Source organism: Periplaneta americana, chromosome 17, assembly GCF_040183065.1.
Source record: "Periplaneta americana isolate PAMFEO1 chromosome 17, P.americana_PAMFEO1_priV1, whole genome shotgun sequence".
Taxonomy (NCBI): Eukaryota; Metazoa; Arthropoda; class Insecta; order Blattodea; family Blattidae; genus Periplaneta; species Periplaneta americana.
In genome coordinates this window covers 91,963,376-91,985,726 of record NC_091133.1, presented here as the reverse complement: position 1 = coordinate 91,985,726, position 22,351 = coordinate 91,963,376, and the positions used below count along the sequence as shown (strand labels likewise).

The following is a 22,351-nucleotide window of genomic DNA, read 5'->3' as shown; positions in this document are numbered from 1 at the left end:
AATAGAGAGTTTTCGCACCCTCCTGATACGCTAAACTGTTAACGCTATGTTGACAACAGTAGTGATGTATTTGGTGACGTATGTTAACGTTCGTAAAATTTCGGGAAGAATATTACACGATATTTCCCGCTGCTTTAACATTTATCATGTCGTAGCTTCTATGATAGCCTAGATCATAATATATACCCAGATTGCTCGGCGTTATAGGCTTTGACGGTAACAACTTTTGTCAGGTTTACTATGCTGCCATCTAGTTGTTACATAAGGAGTCACGTCATAACTCCCATTTGAATTGCATTAGCGACTGTATTGCCATCTCGTGTTCGTTTACAGCGGACGGGTGCCGATCCTGCCGGTTGTTCTCTTCAAAGTGCAACCGATTTAAACATAGGAATGTGCAATCTATATGTGATCTGGGATGATAGTCAGTCTATCGCGCTGTATTATTTTAATTGATAGCTCAATGTCTAAGGAAAGCATAGAAAAAAAATCGAAATTAAAATCTTTTTTTTCGAAAAGTAAGAAAAACAAAATAGATATTTATACATTCAAAAGTTGGTAAGCGGTAAACTTTTTTTTTCACGTTAGAGAAATGTTGAGAAAGAATGGAAATTACTTTTAAAAGTGGTCGCTACTCAAAATCTTTACTGGTTTCCGAGTTAAGGCGAGTTAAACAAAGAAGCGTTTTCGCTTGGCAGAATACTCCCGAATCAAGCTTTCTACCTTTTGGAATCTCAACGAAAAATATTTTCCTGAGCCTTCTTGTACTTCGGCCAGAATAATTGATCCATCTTGAGCTGTTCTAAATAGATGAATATCATCCACAGTAGTAAAACTCAAACGAGATGCCAGGTTTTAATACCGATTTAGGCCTGTGGTAAACTTCATTCACGGCACTTATCCGGCTAGGGATAGCGGATTCCGCTATTGAAATAACGTGAGGGGAATGACTCTGATTGGCTTTCATCAGTGACGTCAATATAGCGTTAGACGTTTAGCGGGGATCGAAGGTGTAAAAACTCTCTGATTACTTTCTTCGTTACATTTATCCTTCTAGATGCCTAAAAAAAAAAGTACTATATTTAAGCAAAATAAACTGCGATGTATGCCAGAAAATTGCATTTAATATTGTTAAGAAAAACATGTTTGTGACTTTTGTTTCACTCAATTTGTCAATCGTTTGGTAACGCCAATAATTCTGCATTTTCTGTATGGCTATCGAATAAGATCGATTTCTGTAGTCGACTTTGATCTTTGCTGCAGTACTTTACACTGTAAGCTATACTTATGGGAAAAGGTTTTTGGGGACTAGTTGAGGACTACAATGAATTTATATTTTAGTGACGTTATGTGATATGTGTAAAAAAAAAAGAAGTAATAAAAGTTTATAATAAGCAGAACATAATATATTTAATGGACAAATTATTTCACGAAATACACATCTAAATAGAGGTAGGTTTAACATCGAAATTACCCACTTTATTTCATAAAAAATAGGTCCTTATTTATGTTATTCGTGATAGTTAATGTGATGAGCATGGTTGGAATTATAAGGATGTTCGGTATTTGAAATAAAAGTTCGATATTTATTTTCATTTCCGTCTTTATACTCCCCGCATTTAAATTTAACTAGGCAGAGCCTTCTCGTTATTAATTAATTAATTTGTGCATTCATTCATCCAATCATAGTTTTCTGCCCAAGAGCAAATCTTTCATTGTAAGCCCAGCATTATCATTCCCTATTTTCCTCCTTCCCTTTACTCTCCTCATACGATGCATATACTATATCTTAATGTTCTGTATCATCTGATAGGCTTATCTTCTTCTGCCCCGAACTTTTCTCCCGTGCATAATTCCTTCCAGTGGATGAAAAATGAGAGATATAATGAATAAACTGATCCATCCATAGTTTTCTGTCCAGGGGCAGATCTTTCCCTCAAACCCAGCATTCTTCAATCTTTCCTATTTTGCACCATCCTCTTAGTCTCCGCATATGAATCATGTATCTTAATGTTGTTCATCATCTGATATCTTCTTCTGTTCCTAATTTTTTTTCGTTCACCATTCCTTCCATGTATCCTTCAATACGTAGTTTCTTCTTAACCAGTGACCCAGCCAATTTATTTTTCTCTTTCTGATCAGTTCCAGCATTATTCTTTCTTCAGCCACTCTTTCTAACACAGCTTTTCATCTCATGTAAGAAGAAAATTGTTAGGATTGGTTTTGAATAAACCACATTTATTTATTTTTGTAAATAGAACACATTTCGGAGTAGCCTAAATATGAATGTATTCCATGTACGTACAAAATTCCTTCATAGAAAGCAGGACAGATGGACAAAAAACAGTTAGTCGGGATGCCTAAAACAATTTCTTCGATATATCTCGAAAATGATTCGTTCCAACGCCACAATAGTATTTCTTTATATTTCACAAAAAGAAAGTAAAATTGCAATATGATCAATGAACTTTTCATGACTGGGTATTGTAAGAGAAACAGATTTTTTTTTATGTTAACAAACATGATGATGATATTACTCGACGAAAGCGAATGGAGCCGCGGGCGTAATGTGAACTATCGCGATGCGGTATTACGAACGCAGAAGCAGTAGCGCCACGGCTTCGGGCTGCAGGACTCCACTGGCCTCGGTCGAGTAATAAGTACAGGAGACTTGAATGCCTCACGTGACAATGCTGTCACTTTCTCTGCCATGTCTCGGTCACTCAAAGTTAATACCTAAGTAATTTTAATGAAGTTTTAGTAGGGCTATTTAAATTTTCTATGTTGCGAATGCCGAAGATTTTGCTTAAAATAACAATGTGTGCAGTACTGAAAGTTATTTACTCAGAAATTAATTTTATAATCCTATGTATATCATGTCTGTCCGCCGCCATGGCTATCAGAATAGCGTGTGCGCTTCCCAACCAAGCGGTCCGAGGTTCGATTCCTGGCTTGGATAATGGAAGAAACTTATCTTCCATCCACGGGACTTGATGTTTCTCTATTTTCTTGTGATTGTCCTGTGATGTGTGAGCGGTGGCCCTGTGTCATGCCGATCCCATGATCAGGGAGGCCCGCATTGAGAGATGTCTAGTGTACTTAATCATATTAAATTCTTCCTTTTTTATTAATTTACCCATGCTTGCATTTTTCTTTCATTGTTTATATCACGAAAGTTCGAGTCAATACATTCAACAAAATGGACATGCCTTTACATTTTATGGAATGAATTACAAACTTGTCTAATAGACTCTATCTCTTGTGCTGGAAATATTGGAAAATTGATTTTACTTTTTTTTTTTTTTCCTTTTATAAAAGAGAAATGCTCACATTAAATAATCTTAGATAAATAATATTGTAAAATTGTTGAATTAGTTATTTTTTACTTTTGGGACTTTTCACTGGTGATCGGCGATCAAATTTTAGGTGGCCATTTTGCTTCAATGTTTGCATGTTTAAATAAAAATGTAGACAAAAAGTGGTAACAGTTTAAAATATACATATACGACTCATTTAGAGTATGAATTATATCATCTGCCATTATGAGATGACTGTACTTTGGAAAATTTTATTACAAAAAGTCTTCATTTTAATGAAATTGAACATGTTACTAAAATTCGAGGAAATGGTCACCTTGTACTGCTGCATGATCTGGGATTTGTAGTGCTTATATACAGATTACATAACATGTAACTAATAAATAAGAATAATAATTGTGTCGTTAGTTAAGCATGCTATATAACTTGTAGCTATACTAAATTTTTCATTGTAACTGTAGGTATAAATGTTTTAAACCTGAATGGGTCTTGAAGTCCAGCTCATAACGGTAAGAAATGTGATGCCTATATTAAATTTCATCTTATTTCACACACTGATCTACAGGAAATTAGCTTTTTTCTACTTATAGGGCCTACAGGATAATTATAAATTAATCACTCGAGCAAATTTTCATAAATACGTACCTCACATCCGTATATTCATACAAACGCATATGTACCCAAATTAATTATGAATTTAAATTTTAATTAGACAATAAACCGCATACATACACGACACACTATCTGCTTGCACATTGCTACAGATTAGCATTCAGATGCGGAAAGTGGTGGAGTCAAGTTGATCACGTGACGGGAAGTGGATATAGTCTGGATCACCTTACTTCATACTCTAAGGGTGAAACCAAACCATTTTTCCCCCCATTACTACAAATGCTAATGGATTGTGGTGATTTTCTAGTTTGCAGGTTGAATTTTCTTTTGCCAACTTCGTTTCGAATTTCGATACTGACAAATATTGCAATGGTAGTGATTTTGTAACTGGTATGTTGGCAGCTGAGACAAGTATCGACAATATTTGTCGGTATTGCAGTTCCATGAAATTAAAATTGTACTAGTTTTCTGAGCCGATTACTGGAAGCTAGTGAAATTTGAACATACTAATAATTAATTACCCTAATATCAGTATTGTTATTTTATGTGTTGCGTTGTGGTTACAATTCAAGACTATAGTCAGGTAAGTTTTCGGAGTTAGTACTAATAATTTCATGTGGTCAAGCAAAACACATTTTTAGGTTAGGTCTCGTGAGTCAATTGTTTAGTCAAACTAATGAATTTCGTATTGCCAGATCAAATACTTGACATGTTGATCCTTTTCCCGTATAGTTTGCCTACGAAAATATGTTACAAATTATTTAATTATTTAGAATAACCTTCCAACATAAAGTACGGTAAGTAAATAAGTCATTTAGCACGTAGGATCATGTGATATCTGGTAACAGTTGGCAACACTGACAAGACGGCAATATTTGCTGTTTAGGAACTGTTCTTACGTGATCCTCACTATACAAAATTTGACTAGTTGGCAACTTGAATTCTGCTTGACCGTCAAGCTTGACTGTCTCGACCATTTCACTGAAATGATTTCAGACAGGAAAAGCTGAAGGAAAGCCAACTTGCTTCAAGCACTTGACTCCTGTAAACTATCTCCATGTGAATCAGGCTTTAGATACGAAAATAACTTTCAGGCTTTGTACAGGTTTAGAGGATCGATGCCGGGACCTCACAAGAAGATTCATACACCGTATGTGGTTATAGATGAGAAGATCATGTAGGGCTGCGTATCAATCTTTGCCCCAACTTAATCCTGAGGGGCTGCTAAAAGAAATGATTAATTTATATGTGTGTGTTCGTTTAAAAATTAATCCGTAGCGTTGGACGTGGGTTGTTACAATGCCTACAACTGTAAGTTCACATGCAGATAAATGGTGGTCGTAGATCGAGCATGTCAATCATTCCCAAGCTCGTTAGCGGAAGCCCATCCATTATCGCCCTGTCTCACCTCCCCTCTCTCAGGGCTGCTACAGAGGTGTGGAACGCGGCCAAGATATCCAGCCTTTGGCTCGCTGTGTGTCATTTAAATTAGAATCACTCAATGTGCGTAATGACTTTGCTCTGGTAATTAAACCAAGTTCAATCTGGAGTGATTAGTTGGGTGTTCTCTTTTGTGACTCAAGCGGTTGTCTAGCCGGGCTCGTTTCTCTAAAGAAAATTTGAAATATATTTTCATACCACGAGAATTTTCTGTCCGTCCCTTGTCTTGTGTTCGTAGTGGCTTGATTTAAATCAATGCATTTGCTCCAGACTGACCACATGGCAGGGAGTTCCCCTGCTTGTGAATGTATATCTATTCGTTAATTTGTCTAACACAAGCAAGAACATAACGCTCCGAAATATTTGAATCTCTCATTTTTTTTAAAGGCATCAGTCAATTCACATACATTTTAGGAAAGTAACAAAAAAGCTATATTAGGAGATTTAAAAAATAGTTGTTCGTATTTTTTTCGTTTCTTAATACTGTACGTGATATTTTGAGAAGAATTTGTAATGTATATTAATGATTTATTTTGTATGAATTTCCTTAATTTTCAAATGTTGCAAATTAGTGACTGATGACCTTTCAAAACAAATATATTTATTTAATCCTTTGAAGGAAATTTATTATTATTATTATTATTATTATTATTATTATTATTATTATTATTATTATTATTATCATCATTATCATCATCATCATCATCATCATCATCATCATCATCATTTATTCAAAATTTCTTTCACCAGTCTCCAGATGCATTAAAAATGCCAACATTCAGTCCTTCCAATGTATGGACTTAGTTTGCTCTTGGCAATGACTTATCACTTACGTAATCTTTCAGAAACTATATTTAATATTTATTGTATCATCTGTATTATTCTCATAGTATAATATATCATAGATTAGAGAAAAAATTCTTCTTTCAACATTATTTATTTTTATTTTCATTTTATTCTTATTGTTATTTTATTTTTATTTAGCCTATATGCATCCAGTGATTAACATTACAATTTAATTTACTTTATTATTATTATTATTATTATTATTATTATTATTATTATTATTATTATTATTATTATTATTATTATTTAGCTTCGAGTTCTCCGTCGCCACACAGGATTTGATACTAAGTTGCCAAGGAAATAGAGGAGACATTTGATATTGATTCTTGGTTTTGCGCTTGTTCTGTGTTGTCCTTCTCATCACATGACAAATGAGTCTTGCACAGTATGACTTTCTCACAATTTAATTCAAATTAGAGTATTAATTACTTTGATTTTGATGTATCATATCGAAGGTGTTCAGTAAAAGGGTTTATGTCACAATAGAAAATTTTTTCAGAAATGGCTATAATTAAATTTTAATTTATTATTATTATTATTATTATTATTATTATTATTATTATTATTATTATTATTATTATTATTATTTACTTTATATGAAAGAATGTAAACATAATTGCCAAAAAACATTTTCGCGTTTTGTAATTAAATCTGATGTAATTACACTAATTACAGCAAAAAAGTCCGATTTTAAAAAATGAGGGTTAAGTCCTTGTACCTAAACACCATCGATATTCTATAAAAGTAGCGTAAACGAAGAGTATTATAAAACAAACATAAAATACCTATTAAAATTTTATAGTAGACTAAATTAAACAAGTGAAGTAAATTTATATTATACGAAATATGCAACGAAAAATAGAGGTGTGACTGTGTCAGGAACAGTGAGTTTTAGGTGAATATATATATGTCATAACTCGACAGATCTAGATGAAATCTTTCATTTGACATCAAAATCAGCACGTTTGCACATCAGACTCGCGAGATATACTGCCCGAAAATTTTCACCCATGCCCAAAATGGCCACCAGTTCCTACCCGCATATTGCGCATACGCAGCGCCAACTCAAGGTTATGCTTACATCGTAGACGAATAATTAAGCTGTTGAATGAAATCATATTTATTTCAATCGCGTTCTTACATTACTTGCAGTGTCGGAATGATTTAAGCTTACTCTATCGTTTCTGTCCTGGTACCCTATGTGTCGGTCTGATTCTAAAGACGTATCCACGTCATCACAAACTTTTCTCTCATTATCTAGGATTGCGGTACTTATGCATCAGTATACACGCATACGATAAGGGATGTCTTTAAGCCCCTTGATATTAAAATTGTTATCAGTCTTGTAACGTTCAATGGATGATCTATTAATTCCTTTATTATTGAAAGAACTCGATTCATCAACTCCAGCATATACATTGATGTCCAAGGAGGATTACTATTTCAAACTAAATATTTCAAGAGCCATTGCGGTAAAAGAAAATATGTACATTAAGATATCGCGTAGGGTTACTCGTGTTTTAATATAATATAATATAATATAATATAATATAATATAATCTGGCTCTTATGGTAGTGGCTAGGAACATTTTTGTTTTATAAATTTAATTTGTACTCACTAGTTAAAATAAATATAATATAATATAATATAATATAATATAATATAATATAATATAATATAATATAATATAATATAATATAGTATAATATAATATAATATAATATATAATATAGTATAGTATAGTATAGTATAGTATAAACCGGGCACAATGAAATTATAGTATTTTTAGGATAAAATATGCTTTTGTTTAGAGCAAAGATTTCTTTTGTAAGGGAAAGGGTATTTCCGTTTCCTCTAACATCATAATCGTAGCCTAATATCTTAATCGCAATTCTTTATTTGTTATTTTAAACTTTCTTTATTTGTTTTTATTGTTTGAGTTCATGGTAAAAGCTATTGCTATTATAAAGGATAGAATAATTACTCGAACAGCGAAAATAATATCTGAAATTAAAGCTCCGTACATACATACACACACACAAACGTACAAACAAATTGCCAAGGCCATTTTGGAACGGTAACAAATGGTTTATTTTTGGGTAAATGATTTAGATTGATTTGTATTTGAATTTTGGATGTATGGGGTGAAAGGAGCTGGCACCACTACCCCATTATCTCCTGGCCTAGTTGCCTCATAAATTGTGCCTTCTTGGTATCACTTGTGAGGTTCAGACCTGTCTTCCGACTGTTGACTAAACAACAACAATAATTAATTGATTTCTATATTCGTTAAAAGTGGATAGACTTAAGAAAATCGACATCTTACAACCCATGTGTTGATGTCGGCAATGAATTCCAAAACATAGATACTTCCAAAGACTGGCTGAACATAGAGTTTGAACATCACTGCCGAAGACAACGTCATTTCACTTTGCATACGTCGAACAACCGGCACTACAGCTATTACTGAAAATTAATCGATCGGCTGCTCGAGATAAGATAAATCGTTCCCTAGTGATCACATGTAACACCGAATGTTAAGACAAGAAGACAGTGTTGCCAGTAGTACAACTGCGAATACCTTAAAAAGAAAACATTGCATTATTTCAAATCCTCTACTTTAATTTAACATTTTGCATTTAAACAAGTAATGTGTTATTGTTATTACTAGGCCTCGGAAGTTTGTGAAATATCGTCTTTTTTCTGAGACATCACAGAGAATGCAGGATGCAATACAAACTCGTTTCACTTCAACACGAACTAATATAGTCTACTTTCATTTTGCATTTTTCGATTTTTTATTGTCGATTGATAATTTTTTAGGAAATGTTCTACATTTTGTTGCTTTTTTGCCCTTTCCTGCTTATGAACCGACATTTTATTTTACAGTGTAGTCGTAGTCTATATCCGAGAACCTACTGCAGATTGTTACTCATTTCGATTGCGTCTTAAAAGAATTTTCCTTATGGTTGCATCAGCCTTGCCTCCTGACCACGTGTGTTACGTGTTTCCCTCCATTCAATAGAACAGAACAAATATTTCAGCCGCAATATTACATAAATGAAGACGTAAAAATACCGACAGAAAACAAAGCGACAATAAAGTTAGTGACTAAGTTTGGTAATGTATTTTTCACAGATGAAAGTATATTATTATTTTGTTTGTATTTCACTATTAAAATCATGGTCATTTTTTTAAATTTAATGTCATATTTTCAGAAATGTAAGGTCATTTTGTAGGTCATTTTTCTATGATTGTTAGATCGTGGACTTCCGAGCCCAAGTTATTACTATTATATCTATTATAAATTTAACTCTATTTATATTTCTTCTTAGTAATTTATTTGCAGAAATGTAGCAATAAACGTGAGTTATTTTAAATGCAGGTGTGCTTAAGCGTCAATATGTTAAAAAATCCTGTGTGGTTCAAAGATTAACAAAATAAAATGGATGCTTAAAAAATACTAAAGAATTGAGATCCACACCAAAAATGCACAAGTTGGTCATCAAGTCTGGATACTTTGGAAAGAGGAAGAAAATAAAAAGATGAAGAGCTAAAAGAGAAAATGAGGAGGAAGAGATGTAAAGAAAGAGGAAGAAAAAAAAATTAATGATATAAATAAAAATGAAAAGATGAAGGGAGACATCGGAAAAAAGAAGGGAAGGAGATAGGAAAAGCAAGAGAAAAAGAAGAAAATGAAAAAGAAAGGAAAGGTGAGGAAATGGGGGAAACAACGGCGTCAGTGACTGCGAATGTTGAAACAGCCACAATGTTTCCACAAATATTACGTTTAAGGGGATTGTTAAGATAGAATGAGACTACAGTGTTAGTTTTATACAAGTTGTATTTACTTGGCTACGATATGAGTAGTAAGAGCAGTTAAAGTTGAGACAACTATATCAAAATTATTTTCATTCGAATTCCTCTAAACTGTAGGAATTAGTATTATTGTAGCAAAACTTATAATTCTGAATCGAATGACGCCAAAACGACCGCCGTACGATATGTCGTTCCCGAGTTATGACCTTTTACTGGCACGTAACACGTTTTCACCCTCTTAATGTTGCTATGCCTACAGCGATGACTCATATCGTTCGGACTGTGCTTATTAGAAAATATTTGTTCCTGTAATCTGAATTTCAATTTTGTTTATTTGAATATTTCTATTATACTCGTAAGTTTGAAGATAGTCTATGTTAAATAGATTAGCATGCAAATTAAATTAATAATAATAATAATAATAATAATAATAATAATAATAATAATAGTAATATTTTTTGTTCTTGTTGGTCAACTGTCCAAAGACAGGTCTGAATCCCACAACTTATACCAAGAAGGCACCACTTATGAGGCAACTAGGTCAGGAGATAATGGGGTAGGGTGGTCAGTTCCTTTCCCCCTCCAATGCATACATCGCCAACTAGCTACATATTACACTAGTCAGACTTCAGATGCATATGAAACAATTATTGTTCTTTCTCTGACACATATCGTCAAGTGAGATGTACTGTCTGATAATAGATTTTTACATATCAGCCAGAACCTCAACAGAGGATAAGTAATATATTAAACTCTTGAATTTAATAACCAAAAAAATATAATGTATGTAAGTAAATATTTAATGAATACGAAAATGCATTTTTAAAATTGAATAAACGAATAAACGAACAAGGGAATGACTGTTCATAAAATCAATACAAAACAAAGAAAATATCAGCTACATACAAAGTTGTCAGCTTCAAACAACTAAAATGTAAGGATTTAATATATCACATTGTAATAAATTTTGTGATATTTATATACATGTAGATATAATATACCTATAGACTATTAGAATATATTATGCTGTATATTTATGACATCGTAATAATTTACGGAAACTTACTAGACAAAGGAAAGCGGACTGTACTAAATTAGTCGAATAATAATAATAATAATAATAATAATAATAATAATAATAATAATATTATTATTATTATTATTATTATTAATATTATTAGTATTAATAGATACTCATTTACCATATCTGTTTATTTAATTGCAGATATGATCAGTCACTTTTCCTTAGGCCTACATATCAACAACTTTCCTCCCTCATTCATTCATAGTGTTCCGCCCAAGGGCAGGTCTTTCACTGTAAACCCAGTCTCCATATATTATTTTAATGTCGTCTATTATTTGATATCTTCTTCTGCCTCGAACTCATCTTCCGTTCACTATTCCTTCCAGTGCATCCTTCAGTAGCCAGTTTCTTCTGTCATTGACACAACTAATTCCTTTTTCTCTTCCTGATCAGTTTCAGCATCATTCTTTCTTCACCCACTCGTTCCAACACAGCTTCGTTTCTTATTCGTCTGTCCACTTCACACGCTCCATTCTTCTCCATAGCCACATTTCAAATGCTTCTAATCGTTTCTCTTCACTTCGTCGTAATGTCCATGTTTCTGTCCCATAAATGCAACACTCTACACAAAGCACTACACTAGTCTCTTCCTTAGTTCTTTTTCTAGAGGTCCGCAGAAGATGCTCCTTTTTCTATTAAAAACTTCCTTTGCCATTGCTATCGTCGTTTTGACTTCCTGGCAGCAGCTCATGTTACTGCTTATAGTACACCCCAAGTATCTGAAGCTGTTCACTTGCACTACTGCCTCATTTAGAATTCGCAAGTTTACCTTCTTTATTTTTCTTCCTATGACCATATATGATATGATATGACATGACATGATATATGATACGATACGATATGATATGATATGATATGATATGATATGATATGATATGATATGATATGATATGATATGATATGATATGATATGAAACTATACAATATATGATACAGTCCTCAGAAATAGAACACTTTTTTTTTAATTTATTGAATATGCCCCAATGAGTAAAACTCGTATTTAGTGGCTAAACAAGAACAGATACGGTAGACCTACATATTGTGTTGTACAATGTAATGTAACAAATCCTGAGACTACAGTTTGACATACAAAATGAAGAAAATTAAAGAAATAAAATAAATAAGTACAGTAAGGTATACTTAAAGCTTTAGGGAGAAAGAAGAAAAAGTTTGAAACCATTAAATTAATAAACCAACCGAGAATTAAAATAAATAATCTTCCTAAAAACGTTTTTTTAAACATTTCTTAAAACACTCATCTCTACAGAATAGGTATCTCAGCTTCACCAATATGTGTCCTGTGTAACGATCCAGCAGAAATGAATGAAGATCACTTGAAGACCTGTGACGCATTAAGATCAGAAGAAACTACAGTTCAAAAGTATTGGAAAGCACGACTGCTAATGGCTTCATTGCCAGATGCAAGGCACTAGACAACAACAACAACAACAACATTTCTTAAAACACTGAGAATTTGGTAAAACTTTGTATTCTTGTCCTCCTTCAATTTTAATTATGTAAAGATTTATGATTAGGGAACTGACTAGAAAATCATATTATCTAAGTCATTGATATTTTCCTGCCCAAGGTCAGGTTTTTCATTGCAAACTCAGCATTTTCCAATCCCCATTTGTCTCTGCATATGATTCATATATCTTAATGTCGGCGGTCATCTGAAATATTCTTCTGCTTCGAATTCTTCTCCTGTCCCGAACTCTTCTCCCGTTCACCATTCCTTCCATTGCATTCTACAGCAGACAGTGACCCAAGCAATTCCTTTTTGTCTTCCTCAATATTACCTAATATATTTGATTAATATAATTGCTCAGTATGTGAAATTTGAATAGTGTTACAGGAGAATGAAGAACTTGCTTAAACTGCAAGTGATACCTGCATCAGACAGGAGAGTCAATGAATCCTCAGTTTTTTTTTTTTTTTTTTTTTTTTTTTTTTTTTTTTTTTTTTTTTAATACAAAAATCGCTTAAACTGTAAGTGATTCTTGCATCACACAGGAGAGTTGATAGACTGGACATACCAATTCAGTGGTAACACAAGGATAATGAATCCCAAAATTTTTACAGAAATCAAGCCTTAGTTCACTATATTTGTAACTGGAACACAATTAAGCCACAGTGGAGAACAAACACAGAGACTAATTTAAAACATAAAGCAGCGCTAGCAATACAAAGCAGTAATGTAACAACTTTAACATATTAAGAGAGAAAGTAGGAATTGAAACATTTTAGTTTGGTCCACCTTCCTAAGTACTGTATGAAGAAAGCAAACACTGTTACTTTAACTGTTGCAGGTCAGATTCCTGGGCTACCTTCTTCAGAATTTGAAGCACGTATGGTAGACTACGTAAAATTCTTGCACAAAGAGCTTGGAGGTGCTACACCTCCTGGAAATGGAAGCAGTAACCGACAAGGTTCAAGCTCACCACCATCCTCCACATCCCCACAAGAAACTGCCTTCAATGCACTGGGAATGTCTCGCCTCACCTTGTGGAACATCTGCAACAACAACACGTCAATAGTACCTCCCCCACCAGAGCCCCAGAAAGAAGCCCTCAACTTGGAGGTCCGTGAGCAACAGGCACGTGCGATACAAGAGTCGATCGTCAAACGTGAGAGTGAGGAATCAGTTGGTCCACCACCGCCCAAGAGGATACTTTCAGAAGAGGACAACATGAAGATGCACAGTGGGGTGGCAGGAACACACATCAAAATTGCCAGCAGAGGTGAGTTCTGCAACAATATTGGTTATGGGTTTTTGCAGTATTCTTCTTTTCACTTCATGTATTAGGAAAATTGGTCTATTTTTTAAAGAAATTTCTTAGTCTTCTCTCTTCCATTAGAACCTTTCGATCACACATTTTATTATATCTGATGATGCGAAATAAGGCGAAAACGTTAATATATATTTGATGCCTTCATAGCAAATAAACATTTGCAAAGAGATATGTCTTATGATTGAACTTATATATATACTGTATTATAGAACCTTTCGAGTTGATAGATGGAGTTGTGTTTCCTAAATATTGTAGAAACCAGATGGAAAAACATTTAGGTTAGCCGGAACTTAGTAGTCTTTTCTTAAAATATGTGCCAAGCCTAAGAAAAATTAATTTTGGTTGTCAGAAGCGTGTTTTATTTTTTTTACCTTTGTTCTATATGGATAAATATAAATACAGTAGAACTTAGTTATAGCGACCTCGTTTTGTGCGACACCTCAACTATAACGTCAAATATTCTGTGGTCCCAACTAATTCCCCATAAGACATATGCTTTTCTACCTTCCTTAATACGACAAACGTATATGGGTCTACCTCGCATATAACGTCATTTTCAACCTCAGTTTGGAATACAATTTTTAAGACCCAAAGTATTTTAAGAAATCTTTTGCTGAAATCTGGCAAAACCTTTACTGTTCCCTTCTACCATAGACCTCTGGAATGCAGGCAGATTCCCCATCCCATTGTAACCTGCCCGAATTCATGTGGTATTAATGGTACCTGCATGCGGTCAGTTTCGACAGGAAGTTTTCACTAAGTGCACGCATTTTAACGCAGTATGGCCACTGAAAGAAGTGAGTGACACTTTAGAAGCCATTAGAATTGTGAACATTTCTATGAAGCTAGAGGAGGGAGTATGAAGCTAGGAGAAGAAGCAGTGAAATTGCAACTGAAATAATGAATATAGAATTTAATTTAGAAAGTGTATATTGGGCAAGTAGGAGACAACAGACTAAAATGACTGATTACTCACTCCTCAGTAAAGAAGTTTAGTGAGTAATGAACAAACTGTTTTAATACAGAATACTGTATTTATAATTGTACGTGTATTTTATTATGTTCATGGTATGCTTAAAAGTGAATACATAAATCTAAAATAAGCCTAATTATGTTTGTTATTTTTCATTTTCCACCTCACTAGACTGATAATACTAATCTCGGTTACTACGACACTCATTTATAATAACATAATTTTCAAGGTCCCTTGGATGTCGTTATAACCAAGTTCTACTGTAAATATAATTATAATACCTTTTTTTAGATTTTCTTTTCTTTATGAATGCATTGACAGAATTTAGAAGAAGTGTACTAAGATTAATGCAAGTTATTTAATAATGTAGAAAACTATATTTAGCTTTCAGATTTCTCCATCAGGAGATTGCCTGATTGACAAAGCATACCAAACACTAAATAAGAATGAAACATAAGAGATAAAGAATATTTAAGAAAAATCTGAACAAAAATGAAATTGGATAAAAGAAACAAAATTAGGGAAGTGAAGGCAAAAGTAGTGTAGAAATCAATTCAGTGAAGCATGTAGATGATTTTTAAGAATTTTCACTCACTCTTTAATGACGGCCAGTGCGATGCCGCAAATTAATGGTTTTTAAGATTAAACTGATGACAAAAACTTACAAAGAGGCGAGATTTTTTTCCTCTTGCTTCATTCATCAGCCCTAACACTTCTAAGACAATGAAAATGTTCAAGCGTGATTTTCTATCGTTATGTAATTTATTTTATATTATTATTTTAATCGTGAAGTGATTTTAGTCTTTAGATACTGTATATGAAAGATACAAGTAGTCTGAAATTTCAACTGAAGAGAATTTTAAAATGTAAATATATGATCATGAATATAGTAAAGGACATTGGAGACTGTCAGAAATTTTAGTTCTCTTTTTAAATAAATATAAAATTCTGACTTCATACTTAATCTCAAAGTCCATCAACTCTAATTTTATGCTTATGTAAAAACGTTTAGGCTATTATTAATACCGTATTTTGTCCCCAGCAATTCAAATCTTCTACATGTACACTTCCAGTATCAATTGATAGATGACACATTCCTGATGTATAGAACTGAGTTTTATCTGTTCTTTTGTCAAGTAATGTCTGAAAATTTGTGATTTCCTACTTTATAAAAATCATCTAATATTAGTCGTTCTCTTCTTTCTATCAGTTACTGTACTATTAACTCTCTTGTTACCATTAACTTATCTAATTTTCATATAATCTGGCAAAAATATTCTCACAGTACTTGGAAATCGAGGGATTTAATTAAGAGTTTAAGCTTCACAATACCATGTTTTGTAAATTTCTCTGATTCTGAACGTAAAAGATATTGTTGAGGTAAGAAAAGCTGGAAACAGTACAATGTCTCATATTTTACAAAGAGAATTACTAATTTCCAGTCATATATGTTTAAATTTAATTAGTGAAAGTGTTTCTTGGAATTCTATCAGTTATGATTGATATAAATTTAATATTTGCTCCACAGATTTATAAACAATAATTTGAGAAGCTTATTTCCAAAATGACTTACCTGTATATTCACTTTCCATAATTTTCCAGAAATAAGAAAAAAATTGAATCACTTGCCAGTTTCATACAAGTGTAACAAAAATTTCATTTTATGTTAATTTATTTTATTAAAATGTTGTTTTGCCTCTTTATTTTAGCAATATTTTCCCTTGTTTTTGGCAAGAATAATACATATGTTATTTAAGGAAAGAAAGCCGCATTTATATTTTGGAATAAAACCTTGAAATAACTGTTACGCTTTGGAACAACAAAGCTTAGGATAAAAGTAATTATTATAACATTATCTTAATCTAAAAATATCCTGTTAAACAATGATCTTCATTAGAACCTCAGATCTTCATTTTTACATTGTAGAGATATCCATTGATATTTCTTATTCTCCATTTCTTCAGATGATGGCTTTGGAATACGAGTCAACATGGAGGACAATATTTTTATATTCTATGTTCATCTTCATCAGCAAGTTGCTGACATTCTTTATTTTCGCATCTAACATGTTATTTTTCTTCTTGGTTCATTTCAGTGCTAAAACAATGTTAAAAATATTTTTATAATTTTGCTTTCAGATATATTCTTCCTACAATAAATAACTGAATTGACACAAGTAATATCTTGTTAATATTCTTCACCTGTTACGTTCTGCTTTAACCAGATGGTTTCTTCTGTTAAAATTAATTCCTTTGAATGCTAAATACAGTTGCTTAATGTTCAGTGTTTGTGATAAAACTAATTTCTTGGAGCACGCTTCTTCCACTCTATTCGATCAGTCTTTCTTTGACGAGCCTGATTGAGAGTGTTCACTGTACACTGGCGCACTGATTTCACCAAGTATCTATTTATTTTGCTCGAAATATGCAAACTCCTATTTTTTTCCAGTGAATTTTTCCGTATTCATCGAAAAATTTTGCATAATAATAACTGTTTACATAAACAATAAGTCTTATTTAACAAACTTGAGATTTTCAAGGGTGCAATTCTTTAAATGCCATAATGTTATCTAGTGCTGCTTATGATTAGGTTTTCTCCGGAGCAGTTGTTTGTTCGCTTTCAATCGGAGACCTCGGGAGTACCTCCGATTGATGCCGCGCAGGTCGTATATGTGCTGTGGCGCAGACATACACTTTCCGCTGCTGAGTATGCCTTTAATCGGATCAGGTAGTGATTCGAGTCCACTGACGTCCGCGTATCTTTTAAAATAAGTTGTAATTTGTTGTTGTTTATTTTCTCTTTTATGTTAATCTCTCTCTATTTCTTCGGCTCTTTTTTTCTTGTTTTCCTTGAAGTACTATGTTAGCTGACAGATTTTTTTTTTCTAGTTTTAAAATTCATAGTATATGTGGAAAGGCGTATTAGTTTTATGTCAGTGATCAAATTAATAACATTCAATCTAACTGCAAAACTAACGCAGAAGTAAAGCTTTTCAGTAGCTAATGTAAACATGTATGCTGTAGTTCTCCTAGAAACTCTCGTTTAATCGCAAACAGTGTTTGTCAATTATTATTCTAATCTGTTTAGTTTAACGTAAAATATATTGAGGGAGCTTCAGAATGGAACAAAAGAAACGTGGTCTATCAATGAGTTAAAATTTACTGTCCAACATAATTTATTCAGATTCTTCACCGGACAGGATTGCGATTATTGTGTTAAAGGGTGTCAGTATTTGAACTGCCTCTTCTAAAATGCGCCACTCTTTCTCTGTAATAAAAATATAAGCGGATATCAACTGAAGAATAATTGTAATTATATTATTACCAGATGTTTCTTTAGTTTCATTCAGAAACTCAATATTTTAATCCAAACAGTAAAATATAACTCAAGTTGTCTAAACAGCAAAATATAACTCAAGTCGTCTTTTAAATATTTCATATGTTTTTTATTGCCTCGAAAGTTACGTTTTAGAGAAATTTCAAGACTTTTTCCTATACCGTGGGCCTTTGGGAACAATAGCACTTAAACAATTTAAAAAGAAATCGTATGAAATGTTTTGCGTAATTGTTTTCATCAAGTTCGCGTTTGTGCGATCGCTTCAAATGGTCTAACACATTCGAAGTTCCACCACCCTTAGAGTAAATTCGCCCACAAAGTTTACAATGTGTGACTTTATTATTACATTCAACTAAATTAAAGAATTTCAATGCGACGGATATCCGATTTTGTGCCATTTTATTCCACTCACAACTACAGTCAGTCCGTACGCACTGGTCGTCCTTGAGCTAACTGTCGCTTCGCTCCAAACCACCGCATCCCTCCGTATGTCCCCTGTTCCACCTACGATATTACCGGAGATCACCGGTGGAGAGCTTTATTCGTAATCTCCGATTCCTCCATGATAGTAGTCACTCCGATGAGCAGCACTGATGTTATCTCATGGACATGAAGATGACATTGAAAGCAGGCTAATTGGAACCTACTCATTAATTTTGTAAATGTTGAAATTTTGTTTTCTAAAAATGGAAATATATCAATAAAAAAGAGATAAGAATTAAATAGTTTAAAACTGAGGGAGTCGTAAATCTAAGGATATTGTATATTTTGTCTCCTACAATTAGACAACTTCTGATTGGATGATCGTCCACCTCTGCTTCGGCATGTGAACGTGAGACCAGCAGCCAGCTGGTCGGTCTTGGCCCTTCATGAGCTGTAGCACCATGAATTTACTTTACTTTACTTTTACAATTAAACGATATCTCTTTGTGACAGTATCTAGTACTGTGCTCCAACCACGAGAAAGTCTTTGCGGAATGAAACGGAGCGGGGTGTTGCTGTGAATGAATGTTGATGTCATAAGATATCATAAGGTCACACACGTGGGTACTCCTATCTCTATTGGCTAGCTCTCACAGCAAAAACAATAACATTGACACACATATATTTATACTACCCTAGTTACAAAATTAGATCACTGTTAATCTCCTGGTCTTTTAATCCCTCCATACAGGAAATAACATATGCAGGAGAGCGCATGGTTTTTAAACTGACGTTATAACGATAATATTATCTATCTACTTCGCTCCAATAGATGACGCAATAGTAAGCACATTCCTTTCACGGTTGATCTCCTGGTTGGAGAACAGTAGTTTATTAATTTCTATTGTCACCGAAAGGAGGGATAGCGAATATATCTATATAGTTGATTATTGTTTAGCAGCAAATGGAGGTCAGTTTGAACATTTATTGTGATTTACTAATTTACCATGAAATAATGTAAACATTGATATTTTCATTGTTAATCTGTAAAAAATGAATTCACATTGATGTCACATTCATTTCTTCCCCCTTTAAATTTTATAATAACTGATTTGGATCCTAAACTATCTTGTTTTAAGTACAAATATCAGTTGTCTATTACCTACTGTAATTAAGTTTTCATTAAAAATGGTTATAATATTACTTCTTAATTATCATTAATTCGAAACACACACTCACAATCAAAATATTAATTCAATAAAACAAATGGATGCAGAATTTTTTTCTTTACAAAAAACTTTACTGACATTTTCTTCCATAATATAATTAGGGGAGCTAATATAACAATAATATAAATTTTAGCAATGAAATCCCTATGGTGTGTGTTCCAAGTGACCACCCGGTATATGAAGAGCATTGAATCGTATAAAAAGAGCGTAATGGGTCGGAGCATATTAACGAGGTTTTACAGTATTTCTATCTTTGATTTAGCTTTGATTTTGTTAGCTAGTATGTGGAGACTTAAGGTTTGATTTTGACGATGCAATCATGTTCATTCTTTTTATCGTTGTTATAGACGGAGAAAATATGAATTTAGAATCTTGTGAAAGAAGCTTCTGAATATTGTAGTTGATGAATATTTGACTGTATATAACAATTAATTGTATTATATTATGCTTTGTTGTGGTTTCAGGAGACGGACGGGCAGGCATGGACAACTCTTTAGTTGTGAGCATGGAGATCAATGGGGTCATGTACCAAGGTGTTTTGTTCGCACAGAGTTCGAGGACTCGGATGACGTAGAATGTGTTGGACAACATGTAGTAAAGATGGTTCGTGCCTTCCCTCGCCCTCACCTCACCCCTTCTGTTCCCACCCAAATGGCAATCCACTTGACGGTAGTGTTTACTATATGGGGGTGGTTATTCCATTATGATCTGAACCAAAGGATATCAAGATTGTGCAACAGGTCATAGCTTGGCGATATGTGACTTGACTCGAGTTCGCTGTGCAGTGTGAGTGAACTGTTGTGTTGTGTGCCTGTTGTGAATGTATTATTATTATTATTATTATTATTATTATTATTATTATTATTACTACTATTATTATTGCTACTAGACTAGAGGTATATATTATAATAATATATATCTTCTGATGCAACTACAAGGAATATGATGTTATTAAAAATTTTTAGGTAGAAGTTTTTTTATACAACTGTCAATATTTTTAACTTACTTTTTTATAATCAAAATTTATAAAATATTCATGTGAATAGTTGGAATACATTGTGTTAACATTCAGTTAATGTTTTTGAATTGTACAAATTTATTTTAACAATTCAGTGTTGGATCCAGGGTAACAAATCTTTTCATAACACTGCTCTACAAGCTTTCATGGAGAGAATGAATGAATGATAAAGTGAGACCAATGGAAAAATCTTCCTTGCATAATTCTTCTGCTTTATCATTTTAATTTCACTACTTTTAAAATTTTTATTAAAATAAAATAATTATTTAATCCTTCTATAATAATTCTTGAGAATCATAATTATAACTGAGTTGTCTGTATATGGTCGACGTGTATTCGTATCTTGGGGAATACAATTCTTGCACAATTTTTTTTTAGTGTAATTAAAATAATGGATAAGAGCACAGAGAAAATTTTTAAATTACTCTCCATTTTCAAATGTTTGCAGAAAATTGATATAGGATTTTGTGGCACTATTTATACTTCTATAACTCACAAAATGAGTACAACGTATAACAATTTATATTATTATTATTTAATTTCGTTTTGAGTAAAATACCTAAAACTGTTAACAGTGGAATTAGAAAGTATTTCTACAATTAATATAAAGTAACATTTTTTTTAAATTAGTAAACTAGGAGCATGTAAGTACATATTTATATTTTTGAGTAGATAATAATAGAAATTCATGTAACAGGCTTTTAAAAAAGTATTAAAAATAGGAAGCTTCGAATAAAATAAGTAGGTATTACTCCTAACAGCACTCATTTTCATATTATTTGTTCTAATGCTTTTTTTTTAGGTGCCTTCAATTATTTCACTTATAAATATTTACATTCAAGATATTAAGTTTTTATTAATGTACTCTGCGTTCAATGTTATACACAACTGCTGAGCATTACTGTCGCCATTAGGCGATTACGGAGCACGTGGCATTGAGGGGGTCAAATCATTCATGGAGGGGTATGACGCACTCTCCCAGTTCGTGGACTCAACACCGGTCAATTTACAATGGATGGGTAGTAGCATCAATAGAAATTAATAACAAGAAATGTTTAATTTTAACTTGATAATGAAAGAAATTGAATTTATCTCTTTGTAAAGCTATCTCAATAGAAAAGCTGGAAAGTCATGGAATCAAAATAGTGTTGGTAAGAGATAAATAAATAATGCTAGTATAGGCCATTTGTTATCTCGTGAATCCAAATGTATGCATGCGTTGAAGAACCTTATGGTGGGGGTAAATTAGCTAGCTAGCCACAAAATAATACCAGTATGTCTGCCTTCAGTTAGGTAACTCCACTGACAGAAATGTTTCTTAAATATTAATTGATATATTAACATATTTTAAATTAACAGTATATTTTGATGTCCTATTCTTAACCACATGTACATTTAATATGATTCTATATGGAGCAGTATAGCTTATATAGTCTTTCAGTAATGTCACTAAAGTAGTCG

At 32.9% G+C, this 22,351-nt stretch overlaps 1 protein-coding gene across 3 annotated transcripts in view; it reads left to right on the top strand.

The window, feature by feature from the left end:
- Window positions 1-20,772, top strand: part of retn (retained) — a 974,937-nt gene extending 954,165 nt beyond the window's left edge. For 2 of the 3 annotated variants that reach the window (XM_069816721.1, XM_069816722.1), the window contains exons 7-8: window positions 13,429-13,860; window positions 20,337-20,599. In XM_069816721.1, the coding sequence (XP_069672822.1) occupies window positions 13,429-13,860; window positions 20,337-20,446 (542 nt within the window). In that variant the 3' untranslated portion in view covers window positions 20,447-20,599. Of the gene's footprint in view, window positions 1-13,428; window positions 13,861-20,336 lie in introns of all 3 variants that reach the window. The other variant, XM_069816720.1, reaches the window with a different exon arrangement.
- Window positions 20,773-22,351: the final 1,579 nt, after the last annotated feature.